General features: G+C 43.8%; 1 protein-coding gene across 3 annotated transcripts in view; it reads right to left on the bottom strand.

The window, feature by feature from the left end:
- grik4 (glutamate receptor, ionotropic, kainate 4) overlaps positions 1–19,209 on the bottom strand; it is a 197,965-nt gene that overhangs the window by 55,809 nt on the left and 122,947 nt on the right. For all 3 annotated transcript variants that reach the window (XM_080772183.1, XM_080772184.1, XM_080772185.1), the window contains exons 6-7: positions 7,668–7,833; positions 1,187–1,365 (exon numbers count right to left, since the gene is read on the bottom strand). In XM_080772183.1, the coding sequence (XP_080628309.1) occupies positions 1,187–1,365; positions 7,668–7,833 (345 nt within the window). The remainder of the gene's footprint in view (positions 1–1,186; positions 1,366–7,667; positions 7,834–19,209) is intronic.

Below are 19,209 nucleotides of genomic sequence, written 5' to 3'. Positions count from 1 at the left end.
ATGCAGAGCCGTCCGAGTTATGCACCAATAGGGAGAGGATCGTAAATCATCGTATGCCCTATAGTCTCGGTACAGCCATGATGTCATTATTTTTCTTGGACAAACGATTATATTAATTTATTGTTAGTTAAAAAGTGTATGTGATAAATATTTTAGTGAACATGTTTTGACTCAATTGTAGGGACGGCCCCGGCCGCCAGTGCATGATGCAGATTGCAGCACACAAAGCACAGCACAGTGTAATTGGGTCATCCGACTTAAATTATTTTTAAAGACGACATGCATGTTTTTATAGCACCTGCTCAGTCAGCATTTTTGTGTTATTTCTTCCCCAGAGAAACAAATTGTGTCAGAACAAAAGTGGTCAAGCAGAGTGCTTTATTATTTCTATATTGTGTGTGCATGACTGCGTGCGAGGCGCGTGGTAAATGGTGCATTTATATATGGGTGTAACAGTACAGTATGTACCGTATAAAAATGCACAAGAACAGTAATGTTTACTGAGTAACATGCTGTCACATTATTCCGACGATTACAGCGTTGGCTATCGGCCGTCGAATAAACCTTGCTTTGACCAGAAATGCCATCTGGGACAAGGATTTGGAGATAAGGGCGATCAAAAGAAACAGATACAGTGGGTGCAGATGCGTGCACAGTTCAAGATCTCCATTGCTGTTGACAACATCACTATAGCAACCCAATGCTAATGCAAGTAACATTACGACCCAATTTGATTATAAGCACTATAATCACAGGGAGCGTGATACTATTCATTAATTGCCGCAGATCTACGGCAATGGCGCTAAATGTGTTCATCACTGAAACAAGGTAATTTAATGTTCTTGTAAGTATAATTGAATGTACAGCGATGTGTTTTATTTGAGACTATTTTTTCTGCACCATTGCTGTTCTTTAAACACTGAGCCCAAGCCAAGGCCAAAAGCACTTACCGATAATACCTTCACCTCTCACTCTCACAATAGTTGGAAGGATTATGTTTGTGTACGGGTCGGGATATTATATTAGTCATGCCCTATATTATTCACTGAGAATAATGCAACATACAATAATAGTATACAATACAAATAGCTAGGGGTCAAAGCAGTCATAATTGCTGTGTTGTGGTTATAAGTGTAGTTACTATCCTCCACAAACAATCGTTATGTATGTCGAGGACCAGACTCACCCGTTCAAGAATGATGTGTGACATGGTGGCGTTGGCCTCGACGATGATGGTGGCAGTTTTATCATCTCGTATCTCCTTGAGCAGAGGGGTGGGGTCCTGGCTGTCATCTAGCATACGGACAGACAGGGTCTCCTTCGAGATGAGGAACTGTCTGAGGAGACGCTCCAGGTTCAACAGGCCTATAAACAGGGCGCACGTGCGTCGCACGCACACACGCACACGCACACACACACACACACACACACACACACACACACACACACACACACACACACACACACACACACACACACACACACACACACACACACACACACACACACGCACACACAAAGAGAAGAGGAGAGAAGTTTATACAGATATGTTATATTCAGAATTAACACATTCTAAACAGTTAAGAACACAATTCAAATTGGAGAGATGATATTAGTTATGTCTCTGTTGTGATTCAGATGATTTCACGCAGAAAATCCTTTCAAGAAAGTTTCAAAACTATAACACGAAACACTGTCTAACTTGGGTACATTAAATTAATGTGTGTCTACTACTGTATGTACGGTAAATTGAGATAACAGTAGATAAAAAAACGTTGTAGCTAAACTGGCGCCTAACACTGGAGTACTGGAGCACAAAGACAGACTCATGCAAGTTTTGGTGTGTTTTTATTTATTATCGGTACCCAGGGGGGAACGAGATACATTTCCTGGTCTAGGAGTGGGAGTGAACTACAGTGCAGAGGGGCGTCGCTCGAAATAATGGTGATGTCAGTTTTCTCCGCTGTTTTCTACCAGGGAGGGGCGGACGATCATTCTCCAGCACTTGCTCCATGCGCGCCCACCCCTCTAGACCAGAACGCACGCTGGGTGGGCCAGGCCAGTTCTGTTCATAACTCACCATCTGTTTTGTAACTCCAAGTACACAAAATGAGGTATAATAAGTTATATCCCATATCACTAGCATGACTGAGGTAAAAGCACACAAGTAGCATGTGCTTAAATTCACATTTAGACATTTTTTCAGATGTATGAGAAAATGTATGAGATGATAGACAGGTGATGGATGATGATGGTCATGGTCATGGTCACGACAAAACTGTCGAAATGACCTCTCAGACATGCTAGTGATATGCAACGACAACAGATGCAAAAGTTGATGAGACACTACTGTTTGTATTGGCCATAGTCTTTACATTATGTTTGCGTGAATTCGGGTCACTTTTTTAGGACTTCGTCTCAAAAGATCACACCCGTGGGGGCTCTTAGTCTTATCCTGGTACATCATCATACATCATCTCATTCCGGCCATTCCGAATTTGAGTCCTCTGCACCTTCGTCTACAATATTTGTGTTTATGCAATGTTTGTTTTTTACACAAAAATTCTAAACTGGCCATTCATTATCAATGGCATTCAATGTTTGTGTTATAGGACAATGTTTGTGTTTATGCACATCCTCAAAGCTGGATTTTTTAAGGGCTAGCGCCCCTCAAAAATATATTAAAGCCGTTAAACTTTGTCTCATGGGGATTGTCTCATGCATTTGAGTAGGTAACGGAGAATAATTAACTTAATCAAGACATTCTCAGCAGCACAGCATCAGTTACTGCATATACTGTACCAGGTCCACTGAGGTTGCTAAGATAATATTAATTAGCCATAGAGGTTGTGTGTCATTTTAATTTGTGAGGTGTATATAGTGTGAAATACACCTGGCTCACTCCAACATAATATTCAATCCACAGAGACCTGCTGTGCCAGTTACAATAAAGCTACTCTGGGAACTTGGCAAATATTATAAAATCACACCCGTGTGAACTTCACACGGGTGTGATTTTATAATATTTGGCTGGAATAGATATGCTGTATGATGATGACTCACTTCACACTGTGAAGTGAGTCATGTATGATGACTCACTTCACACTGTGAAGTGAGTCATCATACATCATAAAAGTGAGTCATCATACATCATACATATCTATTCCAGGCAAATTTGCGACCTCACAAGTGCTCCTCAAAAATATTCGAGGAGGAGAGTTATAGGGCAATCTGAAAGTAGGACCGAATCGCCCGATATTGACTGAGTGTGTGCAAAGTTTGGCATCGACCGGGTTAACGGTGCCGAATATTAGCTGGTAACGGACGGACGGCCACACACACACACACACACACACACACACGGACGGACGGACGGAGTGCAAAACATACTCTCTCCCCATGCCTTCGGCATGGTGGAGACAACAAAGTGTGCTCAAAAATCAATACTGCTGTACATGTCGTGCCTATCAAGACTCCTTAGCAGTTCTAATATTACTACATTAGTACACAACAGCCTCTTGGGGCTTATTGCTTTATTAAATGATGCACGTCAGATATTCTAAACTCTATAATTGACAGTGATAGATGTTTTTGAAGCCATCGGCTGGAAACGAGCTATTTATCAAGATTCAGTGCCTGAATCTTGGTGGCCATGGTTTTGTCGTCAACTCTGTATTTGTGTTTGCTCGTGGGCAGCGTATGAACACAGGAAAGATTAGCGATGTGTTTTAATGTCATCAGGATGATTTTACACCACCTGGCCAGGATGCAGGACTCAATAAACAAACTACCCCAAGTGGGATAGATAGAACTAAAGTGAAGTGGTGCATTAAAAGTCTTCCATATGCTGCACTTCATGTGTACACATCATGATCCATTTGGTTCCATTTGTACTTTGTACATTTGTATTTGACTTACTGTGTATGAATTCATAATTCACTAAATGAAAACCAAACCTGGGCTCAAAAGTATAATGAAACGCAATCTCCTCCATGTTTAGTTTGTTACGTCTCTTGCAGTCTGACTCAAGTCTCACACTAGCTAGTTTGTTCCACGTTCCGGACGGTTTAAGGCCCGCCATTCCACATCCGAAGCTTCAAACGTACAGACAAGGGCGCATCATTTACGTAGATCTAGACCGGATCAGCAGCCTGCAAAGCAACTCCATCCCAACCCAGTCTACCATTATACACAATAAAGGGACCACAGTATCACTTAAGGCTTGTGAAAATAGTAACTAGTTACTTTTGGGGGGGGGGGGGGGGGAGATTAACAGTTGTGAAAAACAGGGGCTAAAAGAAAACTACGATGGGCTGAAATTGGCCTCCGGGGGGCGCCAGTTGCACTAACCCAAAATAATATTTTAAACAGTGTTCATCGGTCAAATTTGACCTGCTAACACCAAAACATGTCAGCTGGTTTCTAGCACAATTCAAGGGTTAATGTCACCAACGTATTATTACAGCACATTCATGTTATTTTCTAGCTGACTGCAGATTGCTGAGCAAACACAACCATATTGTTGTGGTGACAGGAGGCTGAAGCATTCCTGAGATGATGTGTGAGCACTCGCTGTGAAGTGAGGGAGGAGAGCAGAAAGTAAAATCGATGTTGTAGAGAAGCATATATTGGGCAGGTTCTATAGAACTAATATGATGTAATGAAATGTAAATATTGAGCAGGTTGTATCAAGGACAAAATGTAGTCTATAAGTCTATAGTGACTATTTTTCTTCAAAGCTCTGCACTGTAGGAGAAATGTTAGCCGATGCCATGCAGAGCCATTGTAACGTCATCCAGAAGATTTTAGTTTTACTGCTCAATAGCCTACAATAAGGTGGGGGACAGGCACATGACATAGACAGTATAGGGCTTCATGACACACCAAATTTGTTTTCATTTATTTTTTCATACGAGAAGCAGTGCATAGCTAAGGCCACTAACCATCCCAGCCATAGCCTGTTCACGCCACTACAAGGGAGGGCGAGCTCCAAAAGTGGTCTTTGGCATGGACACTACAGCAGCAAGACAACCTATGTGTATCAAAGGCCATTCACTCCATTCCATCATTTAGAACAGTTTCCACCTGTGTCAACCATCAGGCTGTTGGAACACCTGCTGAACCCTGTCACCATGCCATAGGTCATATCACACAATCATTGTCACTTTATTATGTAAACATGGCTACATTTATTTCTGTCGGGACAACTCATGGATGGTTAGAATATATATGTATTGAATATAAAAATGAGCAATATATTTATTATGGTTTGGCGATTGAATTGGATCTGTTTTTTATGTACACAGATAAAGCGCATGCAGTCCCGACCATAGGGACTCTGAATCTCCTATAGCCTACTGTACATAAACAGCAGATCCAAAACAACAGATGGTAGCTGGGGTGGTGGCGGGTGAGAAGTGGTGTTTGAGCAAGACAGCAGTGGTGTTTGCAGCACTGCAGCAGCAGCAGCATGACAGCAGCAAAGCAGGCAGGAATGAGCAGTGCAAACTTCCAGATGAAGCGGTCTGAGAATGGAATGAGTGTGTGATTGGATGAGTGGATGTGGACGTGGAGTTGAGGTGTCCCAATTTGGACGGCCGCCATGCAGCAACTGCACTGAGTTTCCTGACAGAACTTGCTCTGCACATGTCTGTGACAGGCTCATATCTGCTGCTGAATGTAGTCTACTTGTACAATAGACTGTGACATTCTGCCTAATCTTTATTTTCTGTTTTGACCATACATCTTAGTACTTTTTTCCCCCTCCTTTATTTACCCAGGGTAGTAGCTGAGAACAAGTGCTCATTTTCACAGACAGACACACACATTAAAAGCTGGGAGTACAACCACCGTCTTATACTGTTGGCCACTGAGCAGCTCCACTTGGAGCAGTTGGGAGTAGAGTGCCTTGCTCAAGGGCACTTCAGCGGTGTTGGGTGAGTGATGACAAATCACTTCCCCCCCCCCCAGATAATTCCTGCGGGGAATCGAACCGGCAACCTTTCGGCAACAAGTACGCTCCTCTAACCCTTAGGCCACCGCTGCCCATTATGTCTTGTTATTATCAGACTTTCTTTCTTTCTTTATTCTTAAGACAAATTTTGAACCGCAAAACACTGGGAGCTTGTACAAAAAAAGTTTTTCCCTCAAACTTTTACATCTGTAAGCTTGTGATGTGACAATAAAGGTGACTTTGTTCTTATTCTTTTTTTGTCTTCTCTCGATGCTGTGTACATGACATGATCACTGCAGGTGGTGCATGTTTGATAAGAACGCCCACTGTGTCAGCGCATTGAAGTAGCATTTTGCTGATGGGAAGGGAGAGCCGCGAAGCCATTGCTTGATATCTCTAAACGATGAGGTTATTATTGAACCGATGGAGGAAAATAAAAGTAATTTACTTTGGGTTTCTCACATCGAGTCGGTCACACACAGCGTGGGAGTCGTTTACAGCTGCTTAAAAATAGTGTACATATGTTGATTGAGATAATGTGTTTGTGTGTGCTTGTGTGCGTGCATGTTCGTGTGTGTGTGTATTTGTGTGTGAGAGAGAGCAAGATTTCAGCGCAATTATCGACGGCGAAAAGGAGAATAAAAGCATTCCGGTACCTGCTCTCCTGTGTCTACTGTCTACTCCTGCTGAAACCATCAGCTTGTTGTTCTGTTGTTCATCAATGTGTAGCCTCGGAAACTCAGACGTTTTATTTCCTGTGTTGCTTATGAAAGGGCACTTTAGCCCCTGCCTTTTTGACCCTTGGAGAAAAGTGCCCTCTCCGTTCTGAGGCTCTGAACCTCGACCGTCATCAGCGCAATGAGCTCATCTGCACACGCTCTTTCTTAATTGAGCGCGGTGCTGTGCAGGCGTGCACAGTGCGCTGCACACACAGAATTATAGCAGATCGGCTAGAGCGGCTATTTTGGGTGTGCGGTACCGTCGCCGCACAACAAAGTTGAAGTAGCCTATAGTTTTCTCATTTTAGTTTTGATTGTGTATAGGCTATTCACAATCAAAACGATTGATTGTTTTTCGAGCGGAGTACATTGCTGCAGTGCACACACAACCCAAACGAGTGAAGTGAAGCGGTCCGTCATAGTATGTCATGTCACGTATGTCATGTCACGTATGTGTAAGTGTTATACTGTTCATTCAAATAATTTGTTACGACTCACACAGGAAAGAGGGACGACGTCACCTGCAGCTCTCTCTCTCTCTCTCGTAGGCCTCCCTCTCTCTCTCTCTCTCTCTCTCTCTCTCACGAGCGACCTGCTCTGCATGGGTTTTTCATGCTGTGTCCTCCCCTCTCTCTCTCTCTCTCTCTCTCAACGCAATTGAATGAACTGTACTTGCTGGGTGTTGAAAAGCCGGTCGTTACTTTTTTGTTTTCGCGGGCGGGCGGGCCGTTGATTAATATATTAATATATTTTGCGGGGCAGGTTGGTGCGGGCTGGCTCCCATGGCGGGACGGGACGGGCGGGTTATGAAAAAAAGCCGGCCAGCGCATCACTAATACACAGCTATATCAACTATTCATGTTGCCTGTGCAGATGCAGCATTGTATAGTATGTGAACAGTTGGCAGTATTTGAATATGATTGGTGTGAACATTTAATCTGTTGTGCATGTATCTACTGTAGATTTGATATATTTGTGCTGTGCCACATACTCACAGTCGGCCTGTGCACAGATGAGGCAGGCGGTGGTGCTGTTGAAGAAGGTGAGAAGGCCGGCCACAGCCAGGCTGATGTCGCTGTTGGTGGGCCTCATGTCCAGGGTGGTGAAGCGGGGGAACTGGACCTTCAGGATGTCCTCGGGAGCGACCTTCACATACGGGACCTATACGTAGACACACACACAGAATGGAGTGAACCAAGGCTTTCATTGGACTAGGGTTGTCCCGATCGGATCGGGTGATCGGAAATCGGGGGCCGATCACGTCATTTTCAAATGATCGGAATGTTTCTCCGACCATGCATCCTGTGTTACAGGTTCTCAGTTGAGCAGACAAGCCATCCATGTATAAATTAAATAATAATAATCCCCCCTGCCTCACGCCATTGCTTACACCAAATAGAGCTCCCACCCCATTTGACCCGCATGGTCTGGTGGGCGTACCAGTAGGCGAGGACCCTCACAATAAAACCGGGCACTCCTCTTTGCTTCATTTTCATAAAGGGCTTATTATGGTTGATCCTATATCGAAGGCACGGAACGCATCAATAAAACACATGAGGTCTGATGAAGCTGGCTAAAGCTATGGGCCTATAATTATCCAGGCTACTAACCTTAGCAGCTTTATCTTTAATTAATAAATGGGACAAGCAATACTGAAAGCATTGAGTCGGGTAATACACCATGGATCATAAAAGCAGTAAAACCGATAAAAGAGGTGCTAGTCTCAGACTAGCATTTTCCAGGTGCTCTGCAGTGATCTGATCTTTGTTTACAGACAAATGTTGCATGGCTTCATACACCTCATGTGTTGTCGATCATAAGAATGATGAATCTCTGTATAAAGGATCGATAACAAGTGCACCTCTGTTTAAAAGATAAAACTGCACTACAGTGACTACACAGATACAAGTGGATATGTGTGGATGAACCACAGAATAGGCCACAGGCCTTTCTGTGTGGAGTCTGCATGTTCTCCCCATGTCCCCTAGAGTAGGTACCCTCATAAAAACATGCAGTAATCCTGGTCTCTAAACTGCCTCCCCCTGATGGAGGGGAAAGGAACTGGTTGGAATAACGTGTTCCTTCCACGCGCTACGTCCAACCAGGTGTAAAGGAGAAACTTGGACACTCATGCATGAAGGAAGCATGAATTCAAGTCTGTTGCTCTCCCCAGTTTGGAGGGTGGGTTACAAAATCGTGGGATAAAAATTATAACCCCCCCCCCCCCCCAAAAAAAAAAACACAGAATAAATACATGGAGGAATCTCCAGAGAGGAAAATAAATGAACGAATGGCTGTTAATGGGTTGAAAATTGGCGATCGACAAAAAAACACCTTGTGATGAATGGCAATACACAATACACAACTACTGTGTATTATACACACCACACAACGACACACTGTACTCTATCTACACACTACAGGACTCAGGGAGTTGTGCAGTGATAGTAGTATGGAATTGTTGTGTATTATTAAAAAGCGGTTTCATTCCACCTCCGTGAACAAGGCCTTGTTGTTGGAAATAATAGGTGCAGAAATGCATGAGTCATGCAGCATGACTATTCAATTAAACATTAAAAACATCTATTTACAACCAGTGCTGAACAATTGAAATCTGTAGGCACACTGCCCAGAGAGAGAGAGAGAGAGAGAGAGAGAGAGAGGAGCATAGTGACATTTACAAAATAAATAAATGGTGATTTGATATAGCTCTGCTATAGTAACAGTTAAGCCACATTTATATGTTCATCTTCATCAAGTGCCACTGTCATATCACAAAGTATGAATGAGCCAAATCTGTGTCAAGCGAGATACTCATCCGAGTTCACCGCATTAAGCGTTCCACTGCTCTTCCTTCTTACACACATTGAATCCAGCACAAACGGCAAACCTGGTGAAACTCTGCAAAACAAACTCTTTGATATCCCACAATTCAAGCACAACCCTTCCCCCATTTCCCCCCTATACAGACACAATGGAATCCATCTCTGTTTCAGTTATCTGTCTGGGGAAAAGAACAGGGAACAGTGTCGTGTCTTTGCTTCCGGTTGGTCAGGCCTGGCGGTGCTTGAAGGATGCTGGAGGACATGGAGTGAGGCTGAGGAGGGTGGGAGAACAGAGCCTCTACATCATAGCAGATTGCCTGTCAGTGGGGCTCCCAGTGACCATACAGCACCTTTATGTCCCCACGTATCCTCGGTTGGATTTCCATCCGTGCCCATGGAGTGAGTCTCTAGGTATCTGGATGGAGGAGGTATGGCTGCGACTGACAGCTCTGCTGGAATACCATTCTCTCCTCTGTAGGAGCCCCGGACACCTGCAGGCTAATAAATAGGCTTGAGCCATGAGGGACCAAAACTTCATCCCCAATACTGCAGTTTGCAGCCATCCTACTCCTTTCACTTAGAAATATATGCAATGCTATGTTAATAGTATTTGTAGTACTGGAGATAACAGTAGCTCAATTTTAAATTGCACCCTATGGCCAGAAAAATAATGACGTCTGTGTGTTTGACTAGGGTTTGACTGGATAGCTGAATTTGAGCACGCACACGCGCACGCACACGCACACGCACACACACACACGCACACGCACACACACACACACACACACACACACACACACACACACACACACACACACACACACACACACACACACACACACACACACACACACACACACACTACTGTTACATCCCATTTGGCTCATTCAGAATCAACACAATTTGACAAGACGCGACATATTGTCAAATATTATGTTGACTTTCTTGACATACAATCAATTTGCTTGCTGCTTGGCTGTTAAGACTTAAACTTAAAAACAGTCCTGAAACTGACTGATAAAACACAGTGGCTCATATTATAAATGTATCCCCCCCCCCCCCTGATGTTTTCCTTCTAAAATTGTTTGCTGCGACCATGGCCCCAATACAGGGAGTAAAATGAATTACTTATTTAAAGAATAAGTAATTCTAACTCAGTAATGAGAGGAAATAAATCATTGGAACATTAATGAACCCCAGGGTGCCTTATCTGAATAATAATCAGTTTATTTTAATTTAGTTTACTGCAATAGATGTCAATACTATGGCTAGTACCAGGAGAAGACAAGTAGAGAGAGAGGATGACAGAAAGACTAACGCTGGAAGACAAACCAAATGGGGAATAACAATACAAAGAAGAGTTGTGGTCTAGTGGGCAATTATAGGCTTAATTAAACGAACTCATTAAATGGTAACTTAGTGGGATTTCTCTCAGTTGTCAGAGAATAACTTTTTGATATTCGCCCTCTAAAGCTGCTGCTGGCAAAAAGTTATTCTCTGACAACTGAGAGAAATCCCACTAAGTTACCATTTAATGAGTTCATTTAATTAAGCCTAATTGCCCACTAGACCACAATCCAGAAGGTTCTGGCCTGGGTTGTGATGGTAGATGTTGACTTACTGATGGTGACGGTACAGTAGGTGTTGCGCTCTATACCTCAACAATCCATACCAGATGTCTAGTGCAGAGGTACGCGGCACATTTGCCACCGGAACACGAGAAGGGACCAGCCATGAATCTATAACCTTGTGTCATTAGGATTTTCCAAACAGCGGTGGAAAGTTGACTCTGTAGCATAATGATACCAAGGAGTCGTCAGTGATGTCACAGACTGTGGTTTATAAACAGCTTTGAGTCCAATTGCTATACTTCCATGTTGCATAGCATAACAGTGACATCACTGTCGAGTCTTGGTATTTTTACCATTCACGTGTGTTGAGCGTAACAGCGCGGAGTACCCCCGGAATACAGAAGCTGGTGTTTAAGTAGTTAAAAGAGCAATCTACCCATTTTTGAGGGGCAGCTATGTCCGCTTTGAGGGTGTTTGTAAGCACAAACATTGTCCTAACACAGTTTTGAGCGTTTGTCCCAACACACACATACATTGTAGCTGACAATGAATGGCCAGCTTTGAATGTTTGTGTAAACACAAATTCTGATAATAATATTTCCCAATAAAAATCTCTGTCAGTCTCTGAACCCATGTCCCTCTATGGTTGTGAGATCTGGGGTCCCCTTACCAACCAAGAACCTGAAAAATGGGATAAACACCAAACAGAAACTCTGCACACAGAACTCTGCAAATCCATCCTCCGCACCCAACGTAAAACAACAAACAATGCTTGCAGGGCAGAATTAGGGAGATATACCCACTCAACCCACTCGACCACCTAAAACCCAGACAAGCTCCATAATATAGCCCTCAATCATGGAGAAAATGGAGTCAGCTGGTCCAGGGACTACACAAACGCAAGCACAACCACCAGACAGAAAACCCATTGGACCAGACTATAATAAAACAAAAATAAAAGCTACCTGACATGACATACTGGAAAGAGACAAAATGGAATGCTATCTATCACTAAAAAGAGAATATACATTGGCTGAATACCTGAGCACTGTAAATGACCCAAAACTTAGGAAAGCAATGACTAGGTACAGAATCGGTGAACACAGCCTTGCAATAGAGAAAGGACAGACAGACAGACCCCACTCCCAAGGGAAGACAGACTATGCACCTACTGCACACCAAACGTTCTAACCACCTGCCCACTATACCAAGACATCAGAGACACGTACTTCCCACAGATTACACACACCAAACATGAGTTTGAAACTATGACCAATGACAAAAAACTCCCATACCTATTGTGAGAAATACAACAATGTGCAAACACAGCAGCACCCCCACCCTAAGGTCTACTATCTGTACCAAGTGGACCGCTGGACCTTGCACATGTAAACAGCTGCTACCTTTAAACAGATGCTGTACCCCCTCCAACTGTATATGCTTTCCCCATTTTCAACTATTTTCATTGTATTGTGACACTTGCACACTTGCTTTGACAATGTAAACATTTGTTTTCTCATGTCAATAAAGCTCCATTGAATTGAATTGGAATGAGATGATGTATGATGATGTACGATGACTCACTTCACACTGTATATCTTAATATTTCCATACCATTTCCGGTCATGTCTCAGAGGTCGGCTGTGGCAGTTCAGAACCTGCCAACCAGTGACATCATTTCTAGGGACTATAGGCAGGTTTGGTCATTTCAAACAAGACAAGATTTCCATGTGTGTGTTTGTGCGTGTGCATGCGAGTGCGTGTGCCGCATGCGTGCGTGCGTGCGTGTGTGTGTGTGTGTGTGTGTGTACATAAGCGCACATGCATGCATGAGTGTTCTTCCAATATGACAAGAGAGGCTATGGGTTAGGCTGTCAGACAGAAGCTTGACAGGCATCTAATAAGGAAGCTCTCACAGGCCTGAGGCTTTGGTATAGGGGCAGCGGTGGCCGAACGGTTTGCGGAGCGGTCTTGATATCGGAAGGTCGCTAGTTCGTATCCCCGGACCGGCACGTCAAAATTACCACCGCTGAAGTGCCCTTGGACAAGGCAATGAACCCCTACCCTGGGTAAACATAGTAACTTTCTTTCTTTCTTTGGTGGCATTCACACACACACACACACACACACACACACACACACACACACACACACACACACACACACACACACACACACACACACACACACACACACACACACACACACACACACACACACACACACACACACACACACACACACACACACACACACACACACACACACACACACACACACACACACACACACACACACACAAAGCAAGGAGAAGAGGCCGCTCTGTTTGGCAGTAAAACACCTCAACCTTTTTATAAGGCACTAACTCTGAACACCTCAATTACCAGACAATTACACTGAAAATGAACTTTGATCCATTTAGATTAACTATTAACGGCAAATAAACTGATCTCACTTTACAAAATCCTTGGCAACTTTTCTTTTTGTTTTGCAAGCCAGCTCCTGTTCCCTTGTAACCTTGCAATGAAACATAAACAAAACAGTGAAGACAGGAAATTAACTATAAAAAAATGTATGGAATATTCGTATTTCATTGAACATAAGCAAGAAAAACTCCAATGCCACTCTGAGTGAAGGTGAAAGCTTATTTCCCATTTGTGGTGCTCAGTAAAACCCTGCGTTGTCTCTGCCATGGAGCAGACAACTGTCCAACTGTCCATGATGTGTCCTCTGTAAACCTTACAGGAGCCCACATGGGGTCAGGTTCTTGTTGAGGAGGAGTAGAGGAGTTGGGTGAGCAGGTCTAACGCCATAAGGTAATCTGAGCTGTAATGAACGGCTGCATCTGTTAGCCTGGCCTTGGAGGACCAACTGAACACAACTCTGTTTAATAAACTGTCACCTGGAGTTTCAAAGGGGGCTGGAGTGTGGCAGGTCTTTAGTCTGACAGAAGACAACATTAGCCATGTGGCGTCTGCATCGTTTGAACACATCAATGAACATGCACGCATGCACGCATGCACACACACACGCGCGCACACACACACACACACACACACACACACACACACACACACACACACACACACACACACACACACACACACACACACACACACACACACACACACACACACACACACACACACACACACACACACACACACACACACACACACACACACACACACACACACACACACACACGCAATGACAGTGAACCGGGCTACCAATTACCGTACAACACATGCTTGCTTAAAAGACAGGACTGCCCTTGGACCGTTGGCTGTAAACATAATATTATGAACAGTAGGCACAGCTAGTGCATTCAGTGAATTGAATCACAATATGAAGGTGAATTGAAGCCAGAAGGAAAGCCGTTCATTCTCCATCACAGTGCGGACGTTGCTAATCAGTTTCGAGGTAATCACATAGACAGATTATACGAAGGCCTGGCCATAATATAACCCGTCCAAAGCCAGATCAATCAATGTTGACCACCGAGAACAGATGCCGTATGAGACACAGTCCATCAGTCAGTGCGAGTAATGCCGGGATTGCCGTTGCGGCGCATCATCAAATGGGGTTGGTCGTGCATGGGACGGGGGTGAAGGGGAGGGGACAGGTGGTGGTCTATTATGTCTACCAGCTGTTGGCATTCATCTAAAAAGGATGGATTGCGAGGGGAAAAGACGAGATGAAAACGATCGGAAAGAGACATGCTCGAACAGTCATTGAAGTAGAGTGGAATACAGACCATCAGATCACCATCCTATTGATCAACCTGCACAGACACAGGTAGAGCGAAGATGCCGTGTTGTTGGAACAGAGAAGACGGAATGCTTTTAAACCTCTAATATTGCGTACTTCTTAAAGGAGAAATCCACACCTAAACACATGTACCCTGAATGAGCCTATATAATCCTGTCCCAACATACATGTTGGCCTTGAATTGATTCATAGATGCCCCTGTTCTCCATTTTCCTCACCCCTGCCAGTGGCTCTCCTTTCTCCTTTAAGACTAAAAGGACTCTTCTGATCTTGGGCGCGTTCGGAAACACCGCACCGGAGCGCACTCGCCTATTGGTTTGCATTGCACAGTGCGCTCAGTGCGATATTTCCGAACGCGCCCCTTAGTAATCAGTATAGGCACCAGCGTAATGCCAGACATCTCTGTGTTTTTATTTAGCAAACTTTCTATTGAGACAATAGTTTTTTATAACACAAATTATTTTAAAATGGACTTTGTTTGTTTGTGAGGGGTTTGTTCTCAATCGAACAAATGTTTAATTTGCACTGCACAAACAAATCATAACTCAGCATCACACAATGCAAATGGTAAACAGCCAATATATTTTGTTTTATCTCTCGCCACAGAGCAGCAGAATGCCGATTGCAATGCATGAAAAGATGTGGATGTTCTTGACAAAGGTCAGTACTCAGCAGTAAGGCGTGAAATCCACAGTGTTGAATTCACTTTCTGTTGCCGACAGCGTCGCAGAGTTTGATTGATTCATGCCCTCGATCCCCTCCCGCACGGCGGGCAAATCAAAGTGACACTGAAGACTGAAGAAACAAAAGCAAAGAGAGAGAGACAGAGAGGGAGAGAGAGAGAGAGAGAGAGAGGGGGGGGGGGGGGGGGGGGCTTTGGTGGATTTCCTCTCAGTGAGCTGATAAAGAAAACGACAGCTTGCGCAGTGAATAGTGAAGAGTGAATTTAGATTGCACATGGGCGCTCCGGCTGGTGAAGACTGACAAGGCAGATCAATACGGTGGTGAGAGAGGGGTCAGCAGTGGGAAATCGTTCTAGCCTGGCATGGCCAGACTACGTAATATCACTGCGTAGATATTAGTCTGGAACTTCGGTGTGGAAGATTTATTTCTAATGAGCGGCGCCGCGGTTACAAACAGATTCCAACGTCACAGCCAAAAAAATCTCACTTTGAATAGTGGGCTTTGATTGGTCACCCTGCACAACTCCAGATCAATCTTCCCGGGATGTTTTCCGACCTGTGGCAGATCTGTCTGGTTCCCAGGCTTAACTCGAGCTTGTCGTGCCTCGTAAGTCGTGATTATCTTAAACTTGTTGATTGTTCTGTGTACACTGTTCAGCCCCTTGTGTTGTCTTGAAAGGTGCTTTATAAATAAAATGTACTTACTTACAGTACGTACTTATCAGATCAGGTAGAGATAGATGACACACCTGCCTGTACGCAAACAGACAGAAGAAAGGGCTTCTTGCTATAGAGCACTGAAGTCTGACGCAATTTACACATCCTACGTACCTGTTTGATATGAAGAATCAACTGACGGCGAGAAAACGCAAATGTTACTGCCGCCAAATTAAGTTACATTTTCAAACATCAAATATCAAATATGAGTGACTGTCTGACTATCGTAAATACTACAGAGACACATCCCCGATGGCAAAGACAGTTTGTATATTCTTGGACCACAATGCTTATACGTATGAGACGATTTTAAGTTGGTCCAATGTTGTTCTCAGAGACAAACGTCTGCGACCACATGGGGATGAAGATGAACGAGTGACGCCAGGACTTTCATACTAACTCGATTAAGACCTGATCTGTTTGCGGTTTTGTTTTTCATAATTCCCTCTACACTAGCCTAATTCTATTCTCTGTTTTTTAATTGTATTCAAATGTCCTTTTATAATGGGTTTCTTTGCACGCAATTTGCTCTTAATGTTCTGTCTTAATGCTTTATGTTTTGTGCAAAGCGTTTAATTGCCTTGTTGTTGAAAGTGCAATAAAAAATATTTTGCCTTGCAGAGTATGAAACCCAGAGGGGCATCCACAGTACACATGTATTTGTTCACTCGCATGCACGCACGCACACACGCACGCATGAGCGCACGCACTTGCAGTGATCAATATTAATTATTCATTAACTTGCAATTATGTATTGAGTTTTGCAACATACATATTTACTCAATGTATGTCATCCTCTGCGTTACTGAGACTGAGATGGATTCACTTTGAGGAGAAGCATTAACCATTGACACCAGGCTTCCACCAGGCCTAGGTTAAGCTATGACACCAGAGAACCCGGCCAGGACCCCCTTTGCTGAATGCAGATTTGGAAAAGAAGTGAGGAAAGTGCGTGGGTGGAATGCAGAAATTCTTATTGAGATTCAACAGATATCGCACGTCTCCTCTCCGCTCCTCGACCGGCCATGAATAAGCAATGAGTTGAATTCAATGTGCGAGCAGCAAACACGTACAGCCAACTCCTTTCAACTCCTCTAGCATGCCATTAATTAAAGACCTAATAAAAACATGATCCTAATGAGCTCTGATGACTATTTGTGCTGTGACACTTTCTGTCAAGTGTGTAAAAAACACAGAACATTCTACAACATCAAATGGAACGTTCTCGAGTATCGGTTTAAAAAAGAAGAGCAGACAGTGTGACCTGAGAGGAACCCACACAGCAGAACTGATATAGCTTGAATACCACATCATAGATCACTTTGATGCTATAGAGCGATTAAACATCATCATTACCCATCCCTACCAGCTCAGTGGCCTTTGTGTTAGAGCGTTGGTCCCCACCCTTGTTATACTGAAGTACCACTTCAGAACATATGTCTCTCTAAGTACCACCATAATAGCGGACGTTAAAATACAGGAGCGTAGACATGCCCATTTTGTTCCATTCCTAAGCCAATAATGCTGCTGCTCTGACAAAATCTAATGTGATTAATCCGTTCTCAAATCTTCTTTGAGAACATTAACGGCTAGGTGTGCCGTCATGCTCATTTCAGCACGGCTGCATAGCCTATTTCGACCAATTGCTTGGTCAGAGGAACTACCTGTAATATAAATACTTCATTCCCCTTTTTTGGGTGACTCCTCTGTGTACCACTAGTACCAGTGGTTGGGAACCTCTGGGTTAGAGTAACTGGGAGTGGCTCAGGGGTATAGTGGCCGCCAGAGTGGCCAGAGGATATTGAAGTGAGGCAGAGGCCAAATTAGCCATTGGGCCAGTGAGGCCGTGGCACAGGGGCCTTATAGGGGAAATTGGACCACTCTGTACTGGGTTTGAGGCCCTGAAAAGGGCTCCTGGGGACCTTCATTTTTGTTAAATTTAGGTAAAAAATGTGATAAAAACACGAAAGTTCTGCGTGCACGCACGCTATGGGGCCCCCAGAAAATGTACCGGCCCAGGGGCCCTCGTGGGGGTTAATCCGTTTCTGAATTGAGGGAGTGCCTGAAGGGGATATGAAGGGTACAGAGGATGTGTCACTATACTATTTCTGACTGAGGTGCAGCTTCCTGTAGAGAAAAGGGCGTAAAAATGAATGGAGCCACCCGGTAAATAGTCTCTGGTCAGAGAAGATATGCTAGCCTGGTTTATAACACCATGAAAACCAATTCCACACCATGTGTACTGCTGAGCCACAGGACATGCTGTCCATTTAAATCACTTTGAACAGCTCCACAGTACATACACTGAACACACACTGAGACTGCACAGTGGGATCAGCTTCAAAAACAAATAAACAGTGTGTGTGTGTGTGTGTGTGTGTGTGTGTGTGTGTGTGTGTGTGTGTGTGTGTGTGTGTGTGTTGTCCTGATGATTGCCATGCTAAGCATAATACAATCAATAACCATGCAAATGAAGCACCGGTGATGCAAATAAACCTTACCCCTCTGAAATGACGGTGGAAATGGTTTCAGATATTTCACCTTTATTTATTTATATCTTATTTTTATTTTATTTATTTGGGGGGGGGGGGGTCATTTTATCTCCTACTAAAGCTGTTTTACTCAAGACATTTTTATGTGTGTCTAAATGGTATGTATCTGTCTGAAAATTGCAATTTTAACTCTCCACTATGCAATTCTATTTTATTTCATATTTCATTTCATTTCATATCATAACCTTCAACCTCCCACCCACTGCCACTTTACAGCCAAGTACAACCTGAGCTTCAACCCATAAACATACTTCCCCACATTGCAGCAAATGTGTAAACTCTCTGCTCTCCTGCTACTAGCGCACCTCTTCAAGCCCAGTGCACCTCCTGCACACCAGACATGCTATTAATATTTATGGCCGCCTGGCCTTGACACATGTTGGAATCGCACTGGATACACTTTACCACTTCAGTGACA

Source organism: Protomyctophum bolini (assembly GCF_963924005.1).
Source record: "Protomyctophum bolini genome assembly, chromosome: 9".
In the NCBI taxonomy this organism is placed as follows: Eukaryota; Metazoa; Chordata; class Actinopteri; order Myctophiformes; family Myctophidae; genus Protomyctophum; species Protomyctophum bolini.
Note: the sequence above shows the minus strand (reverse complement) of the source record. Positions and strands in the feature narration are given on the sequence as shown.